Source organism: Puntigrus tetrazona, chromosome 17 (assembly GCF_018831695.1).
Source record: "Puntigrus tetrazona isolate hp1 chromosome 17, ASM1883169v1, whole genome shotgun sequence".
In the NCBI taxonomy this organism is placed as follows: Eukaryota; Metazoa; Chordata; class Actinopteri; order Cypriniformes; family Cyprinidae; genus Puntigrus; species Puntigrus tetrazona.
This window is the reverse complement of record NC_056715.1, coordinates 5,603,467-5,625,700: the sequence shown is the minus strand read 5'-3', so window position 1 is coordinate 5,625,700 and position 22,234 is coordinate 5,603,467. Positions and strand designations below refer to the sequence as shown.

The following is a 22,234-nucleotide window of genomic DNA, read 5'->3' as shown; positions in this document are numbered from 1 at the left end:
GTGTGTGTGTTCATGTGTGTGTATTTTATTTTTACTTTACTTTTTTATTGATTTTTGAGAATAAATAGTATAAAATACATTTATTACTATGTGAATTGTATAAATTGAAGCTTTGCCAGCAATCAGTTCCAAGAAGCTTAATATGTACAGTATGTTTCCTCTAATGTGGTCTTGCGGTCATTTATAGGAAGTCCTCTGAGGTATTAATTCAGAACTATCACATGTGTAATCTAGCAGCCACTGGATTACTAATATAATTTAATTGTGAAGCAGGTCGGGACAGTATAGAAATGTGTAAAGTGAGAAAAGAACACAAAAGACCTTAACAATACATTTAGTCATAGTAATTTAATTTCCTTAGAGGAGTCGAACAACTCCTGAACTGATGAAGCCCACAGTGTACTTTGATTCAAAAGTAGGTCTGAAAAACAGTATGCACTACAGGCAGCAAAGTCATATTAGAACACATACAGTGAATGTACTGGTAAAGCTTGTGTTTTATTTGAACAAGAAGTCTTTGTAGTTGGATTAATCTTTCTTACATGTCAGTTTTTATATTATCAAGACAAAAATATGATTGTTTCCATCTTTAGCTTTTTTAAAACTTTTTAAAACTCTCTTCTGGTTGCAAATAAAGCAACACCGGTTAAAAAAGGAAAAGTTTTAAAAGAAATATCCCTGGATTTTGATGTTGTAAAAGACTTGCACTAAATTAAATATATGGGAGAACGCACTACCCCACAGGACCAAAGAAACAGAAGCCACAAAACAGAACAAAGAGTGTACATTTCAGCACCTTTAAAGCGTCATAAACCAGCAGATTCAGTGATTACATCCCACATGCTTTGCTGGGAATATTAAAATGATATAAAAATACTCATCAGTAGTATGCACACTGAGAGCATGCACATCATGCATGTGCATATGAGGATATCTGGAGCTGCCGTTGATGATTAAAAGTACACTTCTCCAAACAATAAAAGATATGAAACATGAATAATAAATAAATATGTACAATAAAGAAACATATACATAACTGTGAAAAGAAATGAATTCTGGAAAGTGTTTAAAGGCTTTGCAAATCATAAGCTAAAGAGAACTTATTAGTTATTCATGGCATTGCACTCATACACGAATAAGTCACTATTAAAAATAGTTGCAAGGAAAATTATAATTTACTCACATTCAGGCCATTCAAGCTGTAGATGAGTTCGTTTCTTCATCAGAACATTAGCATTAGGAGACATTTGGCATTACATCACTTGTGTCATCTGCAGTGAATAGGTGCCGTCAGTACGAGAGTGCAATTAATGTTGTGCATCAAAAAGCAACAAGTTTGTAATATATTTAACGTTAAATAGTCCATAATATTGCCTTGCAGTAAAAAAATTAATCAGGAGAAAAATACACACAGATCAAGCAGCTTTTAAGCGAAAACGGTTCTGAACGCATATGTTGGTGGATTTTGATGGGATGGACTAAATGAAACGTTTTATCAATAGAGGACACATATTGTAGCTTGAAAGCTTAATAAAACAGACAGCTTTTTGCTTTTCAATACAGATTAATTGATGATTTCATGTGGATTATTGCAATTTTTATCAGCAGTTTGGACTCTCATTCTGACGGCACCCATTCACTGCAGAGGATCCAAGCAAGTGACATCCTAAAATTCGACAAAGAAACTCATCCACATCTTGAACGGCCTAAAGGAAAGTCAACTTTCACCACATTTCATTTTTGGGTGAACAAATCTTTTTAAAATGTCAAGTTTCTACAAGATTTTGGAACCTGTGCCGCAGCTTTGGAGATAATGCATGTAATCAGCATCCAAGTTTCTTTAGAGGTGAAAATTTGATAAATATGCTTGTTTCTACCTAGACATAACCAACATCGCCCTCCGCGATTTGTATCACGATGAAAAAATAAATATCCTGGTAACATAAGAAAAACGATAGCCAGATTGAAGCAAGACACCAGAGCTGGCCGCAAGTCAAAATCTGTGGAAACAACAACTAGAGAGCCAAGTTGTGGAGGTTTTGGAGTTTGATTTAGGTAACACAGTGAATGTACTGACAATGCAATAAGAAGAACCTGTAATTCCTTTCATAGGTCAGGATCCTCGGAAATTATGGGTTCGTTGCCAGTCTGTTCTCACTTACTAGAGAAGAAAAAAAAAACAACCTCTCAATGGTTTTTGTACACAAAAACGGTTTTGAAGGCTGCAGTGACATATGGCTTTAGCAAGTACCCAAGCAGCTCAAAGCCTCCTGTGGCTAGCAGAGAAAAATCAAAGTATTAATTTCCATAAACGAATGCCACAACGACTTAAAAACAGATCCCAAACCTCATGTCAAAATGAATCTGAGGTGACAAATGCAGCAGAGGAAACTGGGAAGTGAGCATTTTTTTCTTACTAAAAGCATCAGTGTTTTGTTTTTGTTCAGAGCTTCATGTGTTAAAATAAAGATGATATACCTAAGTTTAAAAAAAGTTATATTTATTAAGTGGTTCGCTGCTTCCTTTCGGAGAGCAGAAGATGAGCAGTGCACATTTGGTTCAGATAAGAAGTACGTCACTCTTCGTTCTCCTCATATGTGGTCTCGTCAAAGGGCCGGTCCAATGATGGAAGAACTTTGTGCCGCGAATACTTCAGCTGCAGCAGATCGCCTACTTCACTGATCACATTCAGCGCCTGAAAACAATCATCATGCTCCATTACTTTCATGGTTACACATGTAAGTCATAACATGCTAATGCTGAGAAGCAGCTGCCACCTACCATGCGGTGCTTTAAAAGTTTGATATAATATAGTCGTGGCGATGCTAGTAGAATTTAGAAGTAGTCTATATGCACTAGGCAGAATTGAGATATACAAATGTTACCTACATGTTTATTTGTAACCGAGCAACAATGTAAAAAAACAGACAAACAAAAGAAACTATAAATGCTCAAAACTATTGAACATTTATTTTTAAATGTCAATTATATGCGTGTTTGTTAGTGAAAATAGTGTAAAAAACAGAGAGGAATTTTACTTTCTGCATTAAACATTTTGATGGTTTCTCTGAAAAATTAAAAAAATAAAAAAAATACTATGAACTATGATATGATATGATACATACATACATATGCATATATAAGGTCTTTTACATTTAAACTTCTTATATTAAAATATAAGGTCTTTTACATTTAAACTTTTATTTAATTTAATTTATATTATATATATATATATTTATATTTATATATATATATATATATATATATATATATATATATATATATATATATATATATATATGCATCAAAAAAGATAGAAGGACACTGAATTAAACAAAAATACTAATACTAATAATACTAATAATAATATGGATAGACATATTGTGATGTATTGTTTCATGAAACTGTTGAGCCCTAAAACCTTTAAACTGTTGTCATGCACATAATCTTAGCTATTCAGCAATGGAAGAAACGCAAGAAAACATGTCAGAAGGACACTGAAAAATGTGTTGACGTGATAACTGGTCACATCAAAGTGCACAGTGTTTTCTTAAGCATGGGGAGGGGGGCTGACGGCCGGTGTGCTTTTCAGCATAGTTAAATCAAAGTGTCCTTGGGGAGGCAGATTAAGATGCTCTTTGATCTGCTGCCAGCTCAGACCCCTGTGGCAGGCGCTGCTTATGTAAACCCCTCAACGGCGGCCTCAGTCCAGACCTGCATTAATTTATAGCGCAGGACAGTTCGAGGAGGAGCCTGGAATTCTTTAGACAGTGATTATTTTCAAACATAAAAGTTGTATCAGGTTTGAAGTACTATATTTCAGAAGATTGATATACGGGGGGTTGAACTTGACGGACAGACACGACAGAAGTTTCTGGTCTAATTCCTGTTCAAAGTCTCCCTTCTTGAAATGTAAAGCACATTTCATCCCAACTCACCCTATGGTGCTCTGTACTTCGACTTTAACATCAGTATGCCATGTAGGCTCATGGTTTTTTTCCATTAAGTCAACATATTCCATTGTAAACACTAAAATTTATGGCATGAGAAACAAAGCCTAGTAAAAAGGGTACAATGCTGCTTTGAAGTGATCTAAATTATTGGATGTACTCTCTGTGGCGAGAAAACGAGTAGTTACCCTGTCCAGCATTTCCTTGGTGTGGGCAGCAGAGATACAGAAGCGGGCTCTGGACTCTATGATCGGCGTGGCTGGGAAGCCCACCACCACTACTCCAATGTTTCTCTTCAACATCTCCCGACCAAACGCCCTGGAAACACAGACACAACCTCATCCATTTTCATGAAAACATGTAAGAAGTTCTTTCCAAACTAAGCTTTCCCTTATTCGCTTGTTTTTGTTCTATTATGAGGGACTATTATGAATCTATTATGAGTGTAATCCATTTGGAGTTATTTGGACGTTTATAGACCTGAAACCTTGTTAAACAAAAAAAAATATATATTTTTGAGAGTATTACTTCACCTACAAATGGAAATTCAGTCATTATTTATTCACCCTGATGTCATTTTAATCCAGTATGTGGTTAAAAACAACAACAAAATTGAAATAGGGGTGAAATAAAATAAAATAAAATACACTGTATGTGTCAAAATTATACATTTTTCTTTTATGCCAAAAATTACTTGGATATTACAAGTAAAGATATTTTGTCAATTTCCTACCGTACATTTTAATTACATTAATCCGTACATTAATGCGCATTGCTAAGAACAAATTTGGACAGCTTTTCTTAATATTTAGATTTTTTTCACCCTTTGGAATCCAGATTTTTTTAAACATTTGTATATAAATATATAATCCAACTCAAAACATTAATAAAATAAAATTATAATTATATAATAGTGTATAAATAATACTAAAATAACACTAGAATACAAAGAAAGAATGCTGTAAAGGATTAATAAAGTAATTCTTTAACTGAAGGACAGACTTAAATTCAAATCATTACAAATCATACATTATATTTGATTTTCAGAGCTGCATACAAAGATATCATGAGGCTTTGAAACACTAAAATACGTAACAAAATAAGTACAATAAAAAAAGTACAATATAGCACATAAGCTTTGTGGGATTTTTGTGTGAACATATTTAACTTGTAGGATATTAGCATGCATTAGTATGCTAAGAAATTGTAAAGAAAGAGAGAAAAAAAAAACTAACCCGATTTTGGCGGGCATGTAGAGCATCATGGGTACCACAGGTGAGTCATTGTTGCCATAGATGATGAATCCCATCTCCCGCAGTCTCCTACGGAAATAGACTGTGTTTTCAGCCAACCGCTGGATACGTGAACGGCCTGAAACCAAGAAACACACCCAAACCATTAAGCTGAAGTTTTCATGAAAAGAAAAAAAAAAAAAAAAAAAAAAGTGATTCTGTCATCTGGCACTCTGCATCTTTTTCCACAGCCTTTCATGCGATCAGACAATTAAAATTCACCAAGCCACAAAACTCATTACCTTCAGATACTAGAAAAGTCGACCACCTGAGCTATAAACTTTCAACTTAAACCTCCACGATCGGTAGATCTAAAAAATGTTCAAGAAGAAATATTTAATACCTGCTGATTTCAAAGCACGTTTTAACTTTCTCCTGTCATACGACCAAGGCACATGCCCTTTGCAGACAGAAAACATATCAGATGTTTACTTTCTATACTCTAAAAGTGCACAAATCAGATCCATCAAAGCTTAACGTCTGATGGCAGAAAGATTTTATTCGGCTGGCTAAAAAAACACCCAAAAAAACCTGGTGCTGCAGGTTAACAGAAGACTGGTGTGGGAGAAGTATACAGTAATGAGAATTGTACTACAAACAATCATTGTTCCTATAATCCTGACAAAAACAGGAAAAGTAGTGTCTTGATTTTTCAGCAGCTCCCTCTTTAAGCAGGATGTATATTCCTTGGGGGAGGATTGCTTAGCGATCCACGTCAATGGAGCTCTTAAAACACTCAATCCACCGCAGTGATCTGAGAGCCACGCTAAAGGTCTTACATTTCTGAAAGCCTCGGTTCTGCTTCGTCAAACATTCCAAGCATGCTAAAAGCTTGAACAGAGGAATTTCCTGCTCGGTGACAACGTCTCACCCCGGTGTCATCCAGACGCCAAAGATGACAATAGCAATTGTCATATTTGCCATGACTGCAGGGCGAGAAAACTACAAGTTCCTGAAAAAGTTGCTGTACTGTTATGACTTGACATTCTGTCTGGCCTTGTAATGTTCTGCTTTTCAGTGGTTTTGCAAAACAAGGGTCGTGAAGAAAGAAGGGATCCCAGAGTTGAACGATTCGGCCTGGTCTCCATTGAGGTTCCAACCGATGAGCCCTTGTGAAAGGAGACTTGACCGGCTGTGAAACAGGACTCCTTCCTCAATCCCCCGATGTAAATTGGCCACTGACAGATAAAGCAGGTCCACAAGTCATGACCGGGTCAGCCGCTCCATGGTAAGGAAATTAAGCCTGGCCAATGTGTAACGTTAAACACCCTGGAAGCCAAGTTGCATGGTGCTTCCCATTGGTCCCTTGCCCGACTAAAATAGCGCTACTCTAAATGTTCAGATCAAATCTTCAGAGTATCACCTGCTTAGCCAAAAATGAAATACCGTCATCATTTATACACATTCATGTCATTTTAATCTTGCTTGATTTATTTCTTCAGTAAAGTCACTAAAGAATACATTGTAAAGAATATTTGAACTGTTTTTGTCCATACGATGCAAGCCATTGGGATCCAAAACTACACTGGACAACTTTTGTTTTCCACAGAAGGTTAATGACATTAATAACCGTCTTTTGATTCATACCAACATTCATGTATTTTGGAAAAAATCATACAGCCGTGACATTAAAACCATTTAAAATATTGCAATCCAAGTTAAACACTAATGTACTGTTTAGAGTATATTTTAAATACTTTGATACAGAAAGGATACATTTAAATGTTTTTTTAATAAGTAAAGATATTTACAGTATAAAAAAATGGTTTCAGAATTTTTTTTATTACTTTATTAATTAAATACTTTTCATTACCTCAAAGAATCCTATAAAAATATGTCGCCAGTTTTCACAAAAAATATTAAGCAGCATGTCTATTTTCAACATTCATAATCACATAAAATGTTTCACCAAAGCAGCAAATCAGTATATTAAAATGATTTTTGAAGAATCATGTGACTTTAAAGACTGAAGTGAATTTTGATGCTGAAAATTCAATTTTGCCATCACAGGAATATATTATATAATGTATTAAAATAGAAATGTTTTAATTATAGTACATTTTTTTCTTTTAAAAACTTTTTTTTAAACCGACTACAAACTTTTTAATTGCAGTGTGAGTAAATTATTCAATGCTAAACCTTGTTTTTTTTCCAGTTTAAATGCTCTGGATATTCAAAATGAAACATTCCATAACACATTCCAGCAGCAACTTCAAGAAGCTGGATGACTCTTGAAGACAAGGAGCCAAATCGAGGCTTTTTTGTTTGACAGCCCTAACAATTAGGAAACCTGTAGAAATGGCTACAGACAATCGATCATCTACAGGTGAACAACCGTATGAAAATGAGCATCTGAAAGCAATAGCCATTAACGGAAGTTCAAGCTGCCCAACATTGGGCCATTGAGATAGCGAGCCAGGGCCTTGGGGGAGGGCGAGTGCACCGAGGTGGAGCATGAGTCTCCAAAGTAAATCTTTCTGGGGTACCTTTTCAACAGCTAGTTTCACAACGCACACCCCCGCTAACTTCTTCCAGACCCAAAGCTGGAGGATCTGGAGCGAGGGAGGCAGCGAAAGGGACCAAAAGAGCTTCCAGATGTGGGGACTGTTTCCCTTTTTTGAAACGCCAGTTCCTCCTCACTTCCTTTTCATCTGAAGGGAGGAGATAAGTAAAAGCACCAGGAGTTGAGGGCGGCTGACGTGCCGAAAGCCTCCTAGCCCCTTACGAGGACCTCTCTGGAGAAGGGCAACAGGAAGCAAAGCAGCTCCTTCCAGGCTCAAATCTGTGGCCTCAATCACTCATGGGCTGCAATGGCGCTCACGAGCTAGCAGCTGTCCTGATGCTGAAGTCCAAGTCAGCGGAAAGTGAAAGGGGGGTTTTTACACCCTTTTATGGGTTGATTCATTTCGCATTCATCCACATTCAATCTTCTGATCAGTAACATCGCTTTTCCTGTGAATTCAAGAGATGTTTTACATTTACATTCCAATTTGGGGTCAGTTAAGATTTTTTTTTTTTAGAAACTAAACGTGTATTTAAGCAAGGACACATTCAATTAACAAAAGTTAATAGACATTTGTAGTTAATGTCTATTCATTCGAGAACTACGAATTTCGGTTTCCACAAAAAATGTTGAAATAAAAAAAAAAAAAAAAAAAAAAAAAAACTATTTATAAACAACAAATGTTTCTGCACCAATTCTGAAGGATCATGTGACGCTGAAGACTGGAGGAGTGATGCTGAAAACACAGAATGAAATGTACGATAATATACGATAATATAGATAACGTTACCTTTGATCAGATAAATGCAGCCTTGGTAAGTTTAAGTAGCCTCTTAAATAAACTTTAAAAAATTTGAGACACCAAACTTTTAAAATGGTAATGCACATCCTATATTTTTTATAAAAAATATTTATAAAATATGGTGCTACCGTGTCTACAAGTCAATAATGAAATCCATTGTTAACTTTCAGTAACAATTAGATGCAGCAGCTCTAGTCGTTGAATGATGGATGTTGGTTAGGGTAGTTAGGTATGTTTAAATAATTGCACAACAATGGAAGTGTCAAAGAAACAGAAGCATATCACAACATCTGGAATAACAATCCATTACCCTGCTTTAAGGGGGTGTGGGTAAACATTCTCACACCGAAAACATGTGTATCTGCCCTCTCTCAGAGAGCAAGTCAACACCTCGAGACAAAGATGAAGTGTTTGTCAAGTCCGCTTGTGTGTAAAGAGAAGTAACCAGGCTTAACAATGAGATCAGGCATGCTCATCACCACACACCACAAAAAGATAAAAATGCCAACTTGTGTAACTACTCTGATTTACGAGGCAAAATCTTACAAATTCTCATTTTCCCCTGAGAACAAGCAAGGCCAGGAATATTTCTTATCTGCTTGTTTGTGTGGGGACGCCAGGAGTTCTGGATGGTTTGAAAGCCAGATCTGATCAAAAGAAAACTTTATTTCCCTTCAGGCCAAGGACACGTCGGACTGTGAAACCACTAGACCGTGAAAGCATCTGCATCTGTATTCAGAAACAATAAATGAATTGAAAACGTAGGCCAGTCCAGGATAAAAAAAAAAAAACTCACTGAACTGAAAAAAATAACCTGATGAGTTTATGATTGGCTTGTTTTCCAGTAAAATTGTCAAAAAATCCTTAAAATAAGATGCTGTTTTATGCACTGTTGCTTCAAGTAATTTTAAGAGTTGTTTTAATAGACCATATTTTAAAGATAAGCGTTTTTGCAGACTTTTTCTCTTGTTTTATACAGTGAAATTTAATTAAATAGAATACAATTATATTAAATATTAAATATGCACTCTCTAAAAACAGGTCTTATATTGTGCACAGTGTTGCTTCTCATCTACACTGATCTTGTTTTAAGGATTATTAGATATTTTAACTGGAAAACATGAAATAACTAGAAACGAAGGACAAATGCAAACAAACCACACGGTGAAATGAAAACTATATAACGAAAAAAATTCCACAGCATAGTCATCCTGATGATGAAATTGGTTACACTGAATAAAATTACTCAAGTACAGCGAACATTCAAGTATGACATCCAAAGCAAACTTGGCACATGAAAGTAGGTGTCAAATTGCCTTCGAGAACTATTGAAACGATTTGAAATTGCATAAGCTAAAAAAGCGGGATTGAAATCTTTGTTTTGCCACAACAGAAATTAAATGACACTTTATGAATATAAATTGTAAACCTGGCAGTAAATGAGTGCTGGAGGCAATTTGTTCACACTGAAGTCACTTGTCAGATCGATACAGCGCTGCAGGCTTCAAATCAAATGTGTGCGTAAAACAGATCAAGTGTGACTGCAGTTGGATGCATAATCTGAGAATGAAAGGAGCAAAGAAAGCAGGGACGAATGAGTTTCAGCTCCCATGAGGATACACAGGATGTCTCCCAGTTGACCTTTGCTTGATTAGTTTTCTTTGTGCATCAACCCCCAACAAACCCACACAAACACTCTGATTGTTAAGGTGCACCTTTGTTCTGATTCTTAGATGCTCCAATATCAGTTAATCTACATAAATGTCATTGGTTAATCAGTAACCTGTTATTACTGCGTGCATCTAAAAGCCCCAAATTCTGGATAAATAGTGAATTTGAGTGCATGTAAATCTTCCCCCCAAAATTGCAAAATAGGTTTTATATATATATATATATATATATATATATATATATATATATATATATATATATATATATATATATTTTTTATTTTTTTATATTTTATTTATATTTTATTTTTTTTTTCTGTTCTCAATTGGTTGGGGAGAGACTAAAATACACTCTATAATTAATTTAAAATTAACAATTGTATAAAAAAAAAATTGTTATAAAAACCAAACTAGAGTTGGATCACCTCATAGGTCAAGAGTTTTTTTTCTGCATTAATGTGAGCTGCTGGTGAAAGTCAGGAAGTCCATTAGCAGGTGAAGGAGAAGAGAAAAGTCTCTGGGAGACAGCAAGATGTTCTCAGGAGACATATTTAAGGATGATGGAAACAATAAGTCTTTGTAAGGAGATGAAAATAGCCCTTAGCCAAGCAAAGTAATACTCATATTAGTCATATTGAGCACTTCACCTGGACCCGGCGGACCGGTAGAGCCTGTTTGTTGTAGCTGCCAGCGTTGATTGAGTGGCAGCAGGGAAAACAGGCAGTTTGGTGGGTCTAACCAAAGGGCCAGATCACACTAGTTACATGGGTAATTGTTAACACATTTCTGAGGTTTAAACTCCGAGCTAAATATTTTACCTGGACGGAGTCTGTGTACAGCTGTTGAACTAATCAGTCTCATTTCATGAGCGCTGGGAAATTGTATGAAGAAAAATCTCACATCGACAGATCTTTTTTTTTTTTCCCTCCCTCGTCTCACTTCAAAGTGATCCTTGAGAAACACTTATTTCAATTTCTGAGCCAAGCTTATCCAGAGCGCACAGAGCAAACAAACATAAAAATCGTATTTTTCGCAATGAAATAAAACGCAAAGACAAGAACAACGGAGCTGACGAAGTAAAGGGCCACTTTTCGGTGAATGATGTGCAGAGGAGAACAGGAAATCACACGCGGAAGACGACGCAACTGTTTACTGTACGACTGATTGCCAGATGAAAGAACAAAACAAAACCACACATCGGCTGATATCGCCTAACACCGTCTTGTGAACAGAACGGATGACTCTTGTCCTGTGACTTTGTGACACAGCATTCTTATTTGAAATGTTTGGCATCTTGATCTGTATCTATGCCACCCGAATTTTCAGTTGCAAGATCTAGCAGGACACTCAGATTAAAAAAAAAAAAAAAAACCGGCAGATAAATAAGTGTACACATGTAATGTAAAAGCAGTTTCAAAATGTTGAAGACCATCCATAGTACATCCCCGCGAGCTGATTATCTATTTTTGGGTCAATCCTGCCACCTTGTGGTGCACTCAACAACACTCAGTTGACTATTGCCTGAAAATTCAATTTTTGTCTTTATTTACTCTCATGTCATTCCAAACACAAACGATTGTATGATTAACCTCTTTATCATACAAAGCTATTGTATGGCTTCGTGAGACATGTACACAAGTCATGTGGAAAACGGTTTATGTTTCCTTTTCAAAGCTTAAAAGCTTCAGTCTACATTCATTAGCAAAAAAACTGCTACCATTTTATTAAATATTCCTTCTTTTTTGAGTTTTGTGAATGAAATAAAATAACATGGTTCTGGAAAAGCATGAGGGCAAGTAATAATTTTGGGTGCTTCAGATTCCTCAAGATTCTATACTTATTAAAATGAAGTAGGCAAAATAAAGTAAAACTCACCTATTGTTGTTCCATCCTTCCCCATAATGCACTTCATAGAAGTGATGATTTGCTCCACGACAGGAAGCGACATAGAGGTGGCGTAAATCGCACTGTGAGAGTGAGTTCTCAGGTAGTCTATCAAATCCTAAAGCATAAAAAGCAAGATGTCTCAATGAGTTTTACAAATGACTGTAAGGAAATTACACACTATCGCTCAAAACTTAGTTTCTTTAAAAAACATATACATAGGCTATATGTATATGGGTAGTTGACATCACTGTGTGCTATTGTGTGAAAGAAAAATATAAAAAATAAACCTCTCTCATGCTATTTGTAACTGTCACATTGACACATTTTTCTCATGCTATTTGTATGTGAAGTTTTTTTTCCTTAATTCATGTCACACCATAGTACACAGTTCAATTTTTAGTTGCCATGCATGCATACAAACAAAGATGCATTCAGTTAATTAAAAGTGAGGAGTAAAGACTGTACATTAAATCGCATTATAACAATATAATAATATAGCTTTTTACTGTATTTACTTGTAATTTTTAATAAATGTTGTCTTAGTGATTCTAAGAGATTTCTTTAAAAAAATGGTAAGTGTATTTTTCCCAACCTTTGTATTAAATAAAAACATAAATAGAGTATATAACAAGGTATTTTTAGGACCTCTATTATTCGTAAAATGTATAAATTGGCACTTTTTTTTGATACCTTCCTCCCTCCTATGTATCCACCAGCAGCACCGAAGCTCTTTGTGAACGTTCCCATCATGACATCTACATCTTTGGGGTCCAATCCAAAATACTCCACCACCCCACGACCGTTGGGTCCTAATGCCCCGATACTGTGAGCCTCATCCAGATAAAGATAGGCCTTGTACTTCTTTTTCAGGGCTATAACTTCTGGCAGCCGTATGATGGAGCCTTCCATACTGAGTAAAGAACAGGTTAGAGCACATTAAACTTTGAAATGTGTGACAATTAACTTGATCGTTAAACAGTCAAGAACGCAGCAACGTACAAGTGATGATATCTTCCACACTTGAGAAAGCCACAGCAGTACAGAATGATGAAATAAATTCTAGGTAAACAAGAGAGTTCAATCACCTGTAGATGCCCTCCACGAGAATGAGGATTTTCTTCCAAGGTCGATGTGTTCTAGGCTGACCATGAACAATAGCGTCTCTGAGCAACTTCTCCAGGCTCTGCATATCTGCATTTAAGCAAATAAAGTGTTTAGCCAAGGATGAAATACCTACATTTGCTTTTTTCATGAAAAAATAGAGATTAAACGGCATAATATTGGTGACGTAAACTACTGACGAAGTTTTCGTTCATTAGTCACATGCAAACCATGTGGTATTCCACTTCGTGTTAGTAAGACGTTACCGATGTCCTTTGTCATAATTAAAGAAACCATGGCACATAAATTCCATACAAAGTGCAAAAACTGCTTCAAGCACTTCAGTAATAAGCAATCAGCGGTGCTGAAGTTTCCCCCAAGCCTCTACAATCTTACTCAAGTGTTTCAATGACCATTACCTATTCACCTCAAGTTACTTTATCAGTTTAGAAGCTCATTTATTAATCACTGACAGTCATCTGTCCAAATTGCCAATTTAAATGATTCATTTAGAATAACACTGCTGAAATGCGATAGAGAGCTGACCTTTCCAGTGATAAAATTTGTATTCACGGTGTATGAGCGGACATTAACCAAAATGACAAGCACAAAAACAATCCAGAATACAAATGGATAAACTTGAGGACTTCAGCTTTAAGATTTTAACATGGTTCAAGGTCTGTCAATCTTCCACTCAAGCAGTTGCAGAGTCATGCTTTGTGTGCACTGAAGCTGCACAAAATGCTCATTCTTCACCTTTGTGCTGTTAAACATCTGTGAACAAGGACTGAGGGTGTGAAGACATACAGATATGGTGATGGTAAGATAAGATATGTGTCTGTTAGTGTAAACTCACTATTGTGTTTAAAGACCCGGATGGTGGAGCCGGACAGCCGGGCTCCCAGAACCAGAGAAGCGTGGTTCAACTCGTCACTGAGAATCAGACATCCCTGCAAACAGAACAAACTGTGTCACATCACTGTACGAAAATGCATTTATTTACTCATAAAACAATTGTTAAATATTGCAGCCATTACACCAATCTTCATTTTGACAGATCTTTCAGTAACCATTCTAATATGCTTGATTTGGTGCTCAAATAACATTTCTCATTATTATGACAGTTCAAAACAGTTGTGATGCTTAATATGTCCATAGTCATATAACCACGATGTTTCTTATATTTATTAGATTTTTTTGGTTATTATTGACAAAAAGTCCAAAAGAACAGTATTTGTTTCCTATTGAAATAGTTAATGCATCCTGGTTGAATAAAAGCACATCCTTACTGACTACTTTAAATTATTACATTTTTTATAAGCTTTTAAAATTCAACTTTTTAAAAAAAGTGAGTAAAAGCTTTTTGCTTCTTTTTTTTCTTCTGTTTTTTCAGCGCTTAACTTTCGCAATAATACTCATCCTTTGAAATAAGTTTCGATCATGCACTTCTGGAAAGTCAGGCATTTTAGTGCTAAATCACTAGACCTCTCTTGGCCTGTAACAGGAAGTGAGGTTGGGAAATCTCAGTGGTGCACTTGCAGCTAAGCGCGAGTTTCCTGTGGCCATTTACTTATGCCTTATCGTGTGCATTCCATTGTGTGAGCTACACAAACTGTTTGAGTTGGAACCGGTGGTCTAGCTGTACCATTACAGTAATCTCCTCCCTCTTCACCGGTGATAAAATATGACATATCCACCCAGTGTGCTTAAACCCACAAAAGAAAAACATTCACACACTAGAAACTTTATGTATTAATTAAACAAGCACTGACAGGTCAAGGCGGGATCCGCCTGTGCTGACACTCCTATGCATTTTAGGAGTTGTCGGGGTGGTTCATCACAGCAAGAGATAGAGACAGAGGAGCTGGCAAAGCAGAAGAGAGATAGTGAGCAAACTAAACGGCTTAGCGCTTCAGACCTTGCCAGCTAACGCAGGAATGTTCATCGAGTTGGTTGCAAACCCCATGCCGAAAGCCATAGCCGACTCCACTCCCAGGAATGACGCTGCCAGTTTCTCCAACTCTTCATGCCTATCGAGGTTGCCTATGCAAATCACACAAATAAATCAGCTAATGCAAGCAAACACTCACTTATTAATAGCAGCTAGAGAAGCAACACCTGTGTTTACTTTGACAGTAAAGTCATTCTAGAAAGCTCCCGCATAAGCCCATATAATAACCAGCATGAAATAAAAATGTTGGCTGTTTTATAAATACATATTTGATTATTTGGTGAATGTTATATGTTTCACTTTTACAACAAATCTTAATCAGAGTGTCACAACTGAAGCATTCAGTGAAATCGACAGACTTCTTTCATTTTCTTTATCTATCCACTTAAAACCTGCCCTTTTCTTACAATCAACAGGATACTGGTATTCAACTGATCTGCCTGTATCTAATCAACAACCAATAGACAAAACCTAGCCTCCCGCCCAGTGCTGCCCGTTCCACGGTTTTCTTGTGCAATTTATTTACTTTAACACTGCTTCCTTGGCTTGTTTTTCATGTCTGTGGTTTAAAGTGACCCAAAGAACATGATATTTACCCCTGGAATGCGTTTTTTACCGTGGGACCACCCACTAATGCAACTGGACTAGTTTTTAATAGCAATTGGCCAGGTTTTATTGTAAAACCTGGCAACCCTGCTCCCAGCCTAATTTTAATCTGTTATACTTGGATATAGGACTCACAATTAAAAAAAAAAGATCTATCACAACTTCAGTTTCACTACAAAACTTTTACTTTAGCCAACATAAAATATGCTGCCAATGTCTGACAGTTTTCCCAATATTTTAACTATCTAACATCTAGAATGTGTAATCCAAAGTTCTTATACTAGCATGTTTAGCTTTAGCTGTTACGCAGTTTATCTGGTAAAATTCCCTCATAAAATCTTATAAATTCAAAACAGATACATTTTACATACCACTACACACAACGCAAAACGCTTTCTGGCCTTTAGTTCTAAATTTTGTCATCGTTAGGCCTTGTTTACACGTTTTATTTTTAGTTGTAAAACTGCTACGGTTACACTACTCTGGCATTTTCCACCTTCCAAAATGGAGACTTTCGAAAAACAATGGATTTTAAGTGAATGAAAACATCCTGCCAAGTTTTAAATCCACTCATTGTCCAATCATTGCCTCTCAAAAGAAAGAGTCAACTCTGAATCATTGGAGTCGTTACTAAAACAAATCCCAAGCCGTTTCATGTTGACATCAAACATTAGATGCATGTAACCATCCACTTGTTGGTCTTTCACCTTTGGTCTGAACGAAAATGCGAGTTCATTATTTGCCACTAGATCCCACTATTGAAGTGGTAAAATAGTGCTGCACTCCTACACTGTTTCGTACTATTTCATCTGCGATGTAATTCAGCCCTTGTGTAGCTCAGTCTGTAGAGCATCCAGTCATACAATGAGACGCATGGGTTTGAATAACACATGAAGCGTAAATGCGCCATAATTTATGATTTTGCAGGTTTTTTTGTAAAGGGTAGGTTTAGGTGTGTTCATTCGCGCGAATTACACCGATTAAAATATGCTTTAATTGCCTTGAGCTTGGTGTAAAGCGTCCACACGCTGCATTTAAACAAAACACACATTTTGTTTAATAACTACAGTCTTACGTCATTTCATGACAACAGATGCAGCACGACACTGTCATTATTTTACGCCCACTAGAGGACACTTAACTTACAAACGTAAACATACAGGGTCAGTTTTTGTTGGCGAACAGGCGAAATAATTGCATTTTAACACAAATTAAAGTGTTTTTTTAAACTTGCATGCATGTCAACACGTTGTTGCGGTCTCCCAAAACCTTTAATAACTCATAATAGCGGCACTTTAATTTTTAAACGTGCCTTATAAATATGAGTATTTCCCAAAAAGCAGTTAGTAAGCACTCACCCATTTCCTGTCTAGTGCTGGCCACGCCCACCCCAAATTTCACCGTCACCTCTCCAGCAGCTGTGGCACAGGTGCCTGTGTTCTCTGCAAAGCCCAGATAATTATACGAGCCAAGGTTTATCACATCCTTCACCACTCGCCCAGTGTACCTGAAAGAGCACAATACACTTGCGTAAGATTTTGTTTGAGCCAAAACTAATCCTTGACGACCCTAGACTGGATTATAAGTCTCATGCAACCTCAGTCACCTCATATTTCAGGTTATAATCAAGTCATTTTACCAGCTGCTTTACTTTTGAAAACTTATCGTACGTTGGTTTGAAAGTGACCTTGATATTATAATCATTAGATTAATGCAGCTCTCATCTTGAGAGGTAAAACAGTCAAATACATGGTGTTGTTTTCCTGTTCAGGCCCGAGTCGGCCTACTTACTCAAAGGTCCAGTTGTAATCATTGGAACTGCGCTCAACAAGGTCAAACATGGCCCCAGGAACACTGCAAATGGGCCTGTTCCAGCTGTCCCGAATCCTCATGTATAAATTCCTTGTGTAGAAATTCTCAAAGTCTTGATAAAGTGGAACAAAGTCCTTGACAAAAAAGAAAGAAAGAAAAAAAACAGATTCACATGCTTGATATATTTTGTTCACAACCTGAAAACAGCTCCTCGGTGGCTAGGTTGACTTAGATGACGGATTCAGTATTTTAGGAAGAATAACATCCATAAAAGGCGTACAGAAAAACAAAGCGCAACCTTTCAACCTAAAGTACTTTACAGTAACGGTAAACTGCACAATATCCTTCCTCTGACAGAATAAACTCTTCCTCTCAGACTAAATAATTTACTATAATGCTTTACACAGCTTTATTTTTGGAGGAAAAAAAATCTATTATTATTTTTTTTTTTATCAGAATTTAAAAAACAAGCTTGAATAATTTCACATTTTTTGGAAATTAATATTTAAAAATTCTTTACAACATGAAACTCACAGAAAATGTTTTTAATAAACCATTTTACTGATAACAGAAAGTTTTCACCCTTATAGGTTTTTTTATGAATTTAATGCATTTATTTGATTAAAACTACACTAAAGAATATTGTAAAATATTGTTACACCATTTTTGTATATTAATATTTTAAAATGTATTTCTTTCCCGATGAACAAAATGAATTATTTCCAAAAAAAAAAAAAAAAAAACACACACACACTTTGAACAGTAGTGTATATATTTGCTTTTTTCCCACTATGCACACATGACGTTGTTTACCTTCTGCTCCTCCCTTTCTCTGGCTATGTGGCATTTTTCTATTTTCCACTCCCTCATGAAATCCCGCAGATATCCAAAGATCGTAAGGATGCCGTAGCCCATGTACGTGAGCACGGCAACCAGCATGGGAGTTTCCTCAAAGGACTCGATGAACGGCCTGCTGTAAAGTTCTCCATTGCATGCAGCATGGTAAACCTGTAAAGCAATACCCATTAAAACAATGTAGTCATGGTACCGTCACACTGTGGTTACTGATTACAAGACGTATAAAATTCAAATGCTTGCAGAAACAACAGATTCCTTTTGGTAACTTTATTAGTTTGGTACATTAACAGTGGCAAGCTTTATTCTGTGAAACACTCTGCAAAGTCAGATTAACTTGAACAGTTTCTAAGTTCGGCTTCTCATTGTCGAAAACTCTGTTGCTCATGGTGACCAAGGGATCACGCACAAGTTTTAGACCAAACAGACGAAGCAGTTCATTCAAAACCCAGTGATTTGCAGGCACATGTGACTAGTCATGCTCCGCTAACAAATACCACAGAGTCTAGCAACACTGACATCCACGTGAGCTGTCACCAGCTCCAAGACAGCAGCACGACTTTGCATTCAGTTGCAAGGCTGAAAGCGCCTTCCAAGAAAAAAAAACAGCTTTTCAAAACTTAGACGTATTCCTCTGCCATTGCTGAACTTTATAATGGAGAGTGAATCTGAGCAAAACAGAAAGAGCTGATAGGGCCCTTACAAGACAGTTTAGTTGGATAAACAAAGAAGCCGTGACAACAGCAAGCGTAGAATATCTTGGAATAGATGAAGCTGACCGATTTCACCGCTCAAAACACTTACAGTACAGGAGGCACATGACAGAAATTCCTAGAGCTTTAACTTGAATCATGAGTTGCTTACAATCACCCGCACAAGACACTGGTATGAGATCAAGATCTAGACCTGACTTCCTCAGTGCATTTAGATATACAATACACATCGATAGATTTATTATCTATAAACGTAAAAGAAACTAAACATCGATGCTAATAATAATAATAATGTTTAAATATATAAAACATTAAAGTGTAAAGACTAATCAAACATAGGCATAAAGTAGAATATACATAAACTACAGATTATAAATTATAATATACACTATATTAGAAAAAACTTTCATCAAAGTTGTCCTAAAACAAAATGCAAGTAAATTTTGATACACTTTTTATCCACTGTCTGTACATACATTACTGTTTACTAATACAAAACAATATTAACTTAATCTAACTATATATTTTCTATAACATATATACTAATATGTACCCGCATTTATGTTAGTTTAAATAGTAATATAATTGAAAATATTCACATAAGCTACACACAGATCACAATTATTAAATATCATTTATTTTTAGTTAAACATAAATCCGTATATCTATATTATTGAGAACATGGCTCATTATTTCTCTTGTTAATTTTATCCCATTTCTCAAAGTTGGTTTATATTTAAAAACCTTTGGAAGTCAAAAAAAGTTGTTAAGGTTAAGACTCTAATATCTTGCAAATTGACTTGCATCAACGCAAATGCAGCATGAGGTTGTACAATTAACTTTCTGGTTCAACAAGCACAGTTCATCCAGACGAGTTTTTTTTTTACTTATGGAAATATCCCATTAGCCACATCCTCATGTTTTTGATGCTGCGATGGCCAGGGCTCATAAAACGATATCATCAGGAGAAAGTCTACATCTCATCTGGCTGTCAAACTTTACTTTTCCACATGTGACCATGCCATAAACAGCGAAACTGCACGTCAAGCACTAACGGAGCACAATCCTGGCACACACAGCATTGAGAACACAGCTGCTGCGTGTTGCCATACCTCGTCCTTTTCATCGTACAACACATTGCACAAGCAGATATGACATATTAGCGATGCACGACTCGAAGGTCTCGATGCATGATGTGGCCTCACCTTCTCCTGCTTTTGATACTGATGATGGTGATGATGGTTTTTCACCATGCCATTTCTTCCTGGTTTCACACCATTCGCTGCATGACAATCCTCATTTTTAGTCCCCGCGCTCTCAGTCATACTTATCCAAGACTAAACACATACAATCAAATGCATGAAGACGGAAAGATGGAAATGAGTCGGTGAACAGGGCGACGCGCGTCACCGCTACCCTGAAACCCACAAGAGAGAAACCTGAAATTCCAGCCTCCGCATACCGGAAATGGACGCCCCGTTAGTCGCGCCAACCAATCAGAGCGCAGAGTTGTGATATTGGGCGTGGTTTGGGAAGCAAAGGGCGTGGTCCTCCTCTCTCTTCTGCCGCTGGAAGAAATGAACTCTAGTAACCCTTGAGTGTTTCACCTGTCTGGCTCCGCATAACTCGAATATTTGTCTGATGCTCGCAGCTGCAAATGATATCAGATCAATTATAAAATGTGAACAAGCTAAGATAATGTCTTTGGGCTTGGCTTTTGATTCAGGCAAACAAAAGCAGGAAGAAGCAACGTGACAAGATTAACACATTCACGATTGCATCTATTTCCCAAACTATACGTATTTCCTTTTTTTCACATATAATTTTATAAATGTTGCTATCAAGCTGCTTCCCCGTGCATAAGGGATATTCAACTTAATGGAAGAAAATTACTATAAAACCGTGTTTTATAGTCATATTAATGCAAAATATAATTATAAATTATACTGTACATAATATATTATTATTTTATTACAATAACTTTGTATTATATAAAATTAAAAATTAACTGAATATTAAATAATATTTTAAAAAGAAAAGAAAATGAAGCCTATTATTATATAAAGTGGAGACTGGAGCTAATTTTCAATTTTTAATTCTCAAGTTTATTTTTAGACCTTTTAGAAATTTTTGTATTCATAGTCTTTATTTTTACATTTTCTTTTTTTAATTTTAGTTATTTGTGACATTTTTATTAATTAAAAAAAAATTAAATATGTAAATATACAATATGTATATGCAATTTTTATATTTTTTTGGTTTACATGTTTAGCTGTAGTGTCTTAGCTCAAGTTAATTGTAGATATTTTTATTTTAAGGAATTTGTTGTTGTTTTGTTTCAGTTAACGCTAAAATTATATGGGGTAAGTTGTCATAACGTAACCTGCCATTTTTCGAGCAAAATAATAAATAAAAGGAAGCATATAGCATTTATTGTACTGTCTTGTTTAACCGACAACGTTTACAAAATGATATGGACAATATTGAAATGATATTAATTTACAAATACAGTACACCTTAGAAAATCTGTTAGAGATAACAGACATTTGTGTGACTTTTTTTTAACCTTTAAACCAGTTCTTCATATGAGAATAACACTCCCCAGTGCAACATAGAAACTAACGAATACAGCAAAAAAAAAAGAGATACATTTTTATTGTCTGTGCATTTATTACATGAAAGCAACTTGAGACAGTACATCACTCTGTAATAAAGCTGGAGTGAACACTGTGGGCCAGTTGGTGTCTCTCTTACATCACTGGTCTTGGGGTTTGTCTAGGTAGGAAGAACTATACGGGATTTTGCCCGAATCAGCACATTGCACTTCTCAGACCACACCCTGTGTCTTCTGCAGAGAGAAAAGCTTGTGAACGCCCTCTAACCAAGACAGAAAGGATTCTCTAAAAGGCCTTTCCCTCTGCTTTCCCCACAATGACATTGATGTGGCTTTGAACTTGTTTGCGAACAGTCTGGAAATAAATACTCATATAAATGAATAAATAAAAACACAATCTCTTGCTGCACAAGCAAGATAATGTTGCATTGTGTTTACTCATTAAACAATGGCTGCCATGTTCAGCTCGAAACGAGAC

The 22,234-nt window shown here is 36.1% G+C and overlaps 1 protein-coding gene across 1 annotated transcript; it reads right to left on the bottom strand.

Annotated features, from left to right (window-relative positions):
* Positions 1 to 329: 329 nt before the first annotated feature.
* On the bottom strand, positions 330 to 20,589 carry sptlc2a (serine palmitoyltransferase, long chain base subunit 2a). The gene is made up of 12 exons (XM_043263317.1): positions 20,348 to 20,589; positions 18,388 to 18,582; positions 17,554 to 17,708; positions 17,121 to 17,269; positions 15,124 to 15,248; positions 14,062 to 14,155; positions 13,190 to 13,295; positions 12,795 to 13,014; positions 12,093 to 12,219; positions 5,186 to 5,321; positions 4,139 to 4,268; positions 330 to 2,695 (listed from the first exon to the last, which is right to left on the bottom strand). Exons 1-12 carry the CDS (start codon positions 20,465 to 20,467, stop codon positions 2,576 to 2,578), a joined length of 1,677 nt encoding a protein of 558 aa, XP_043119252.1. The 5' UTR covers positions 20,468 to 20,589; the 3' UTR covers positions 330 to 2,575.
* Between the last annotated feature and the right edge of the window lie 1,645 nt (positions 20,590 to 22,234).

Coding starts and splice junctions, on each gene's coding strand:
- sptlc2a (XM_043263317.1), bottom strand. CDS start 20,467: ATGACTGAGAGCGCGGGGACTAAAAATGAGGATTGTCATGCAGCGAAT. Junction 17,270..17,553: donor GATTACAACTGGACCTTTGA/GTAAGTAGGCCG, acceptor GTGCTCTTTCAG/GTACACTGGGCGAGTGGTGA. Junction 13,015..13,189: donor CTCGTGGAGGGCATCTACAG/GTGATTGAACTC, acceptor TTCTTTACTCAG/TATGGAAGGCTCCATCATAC.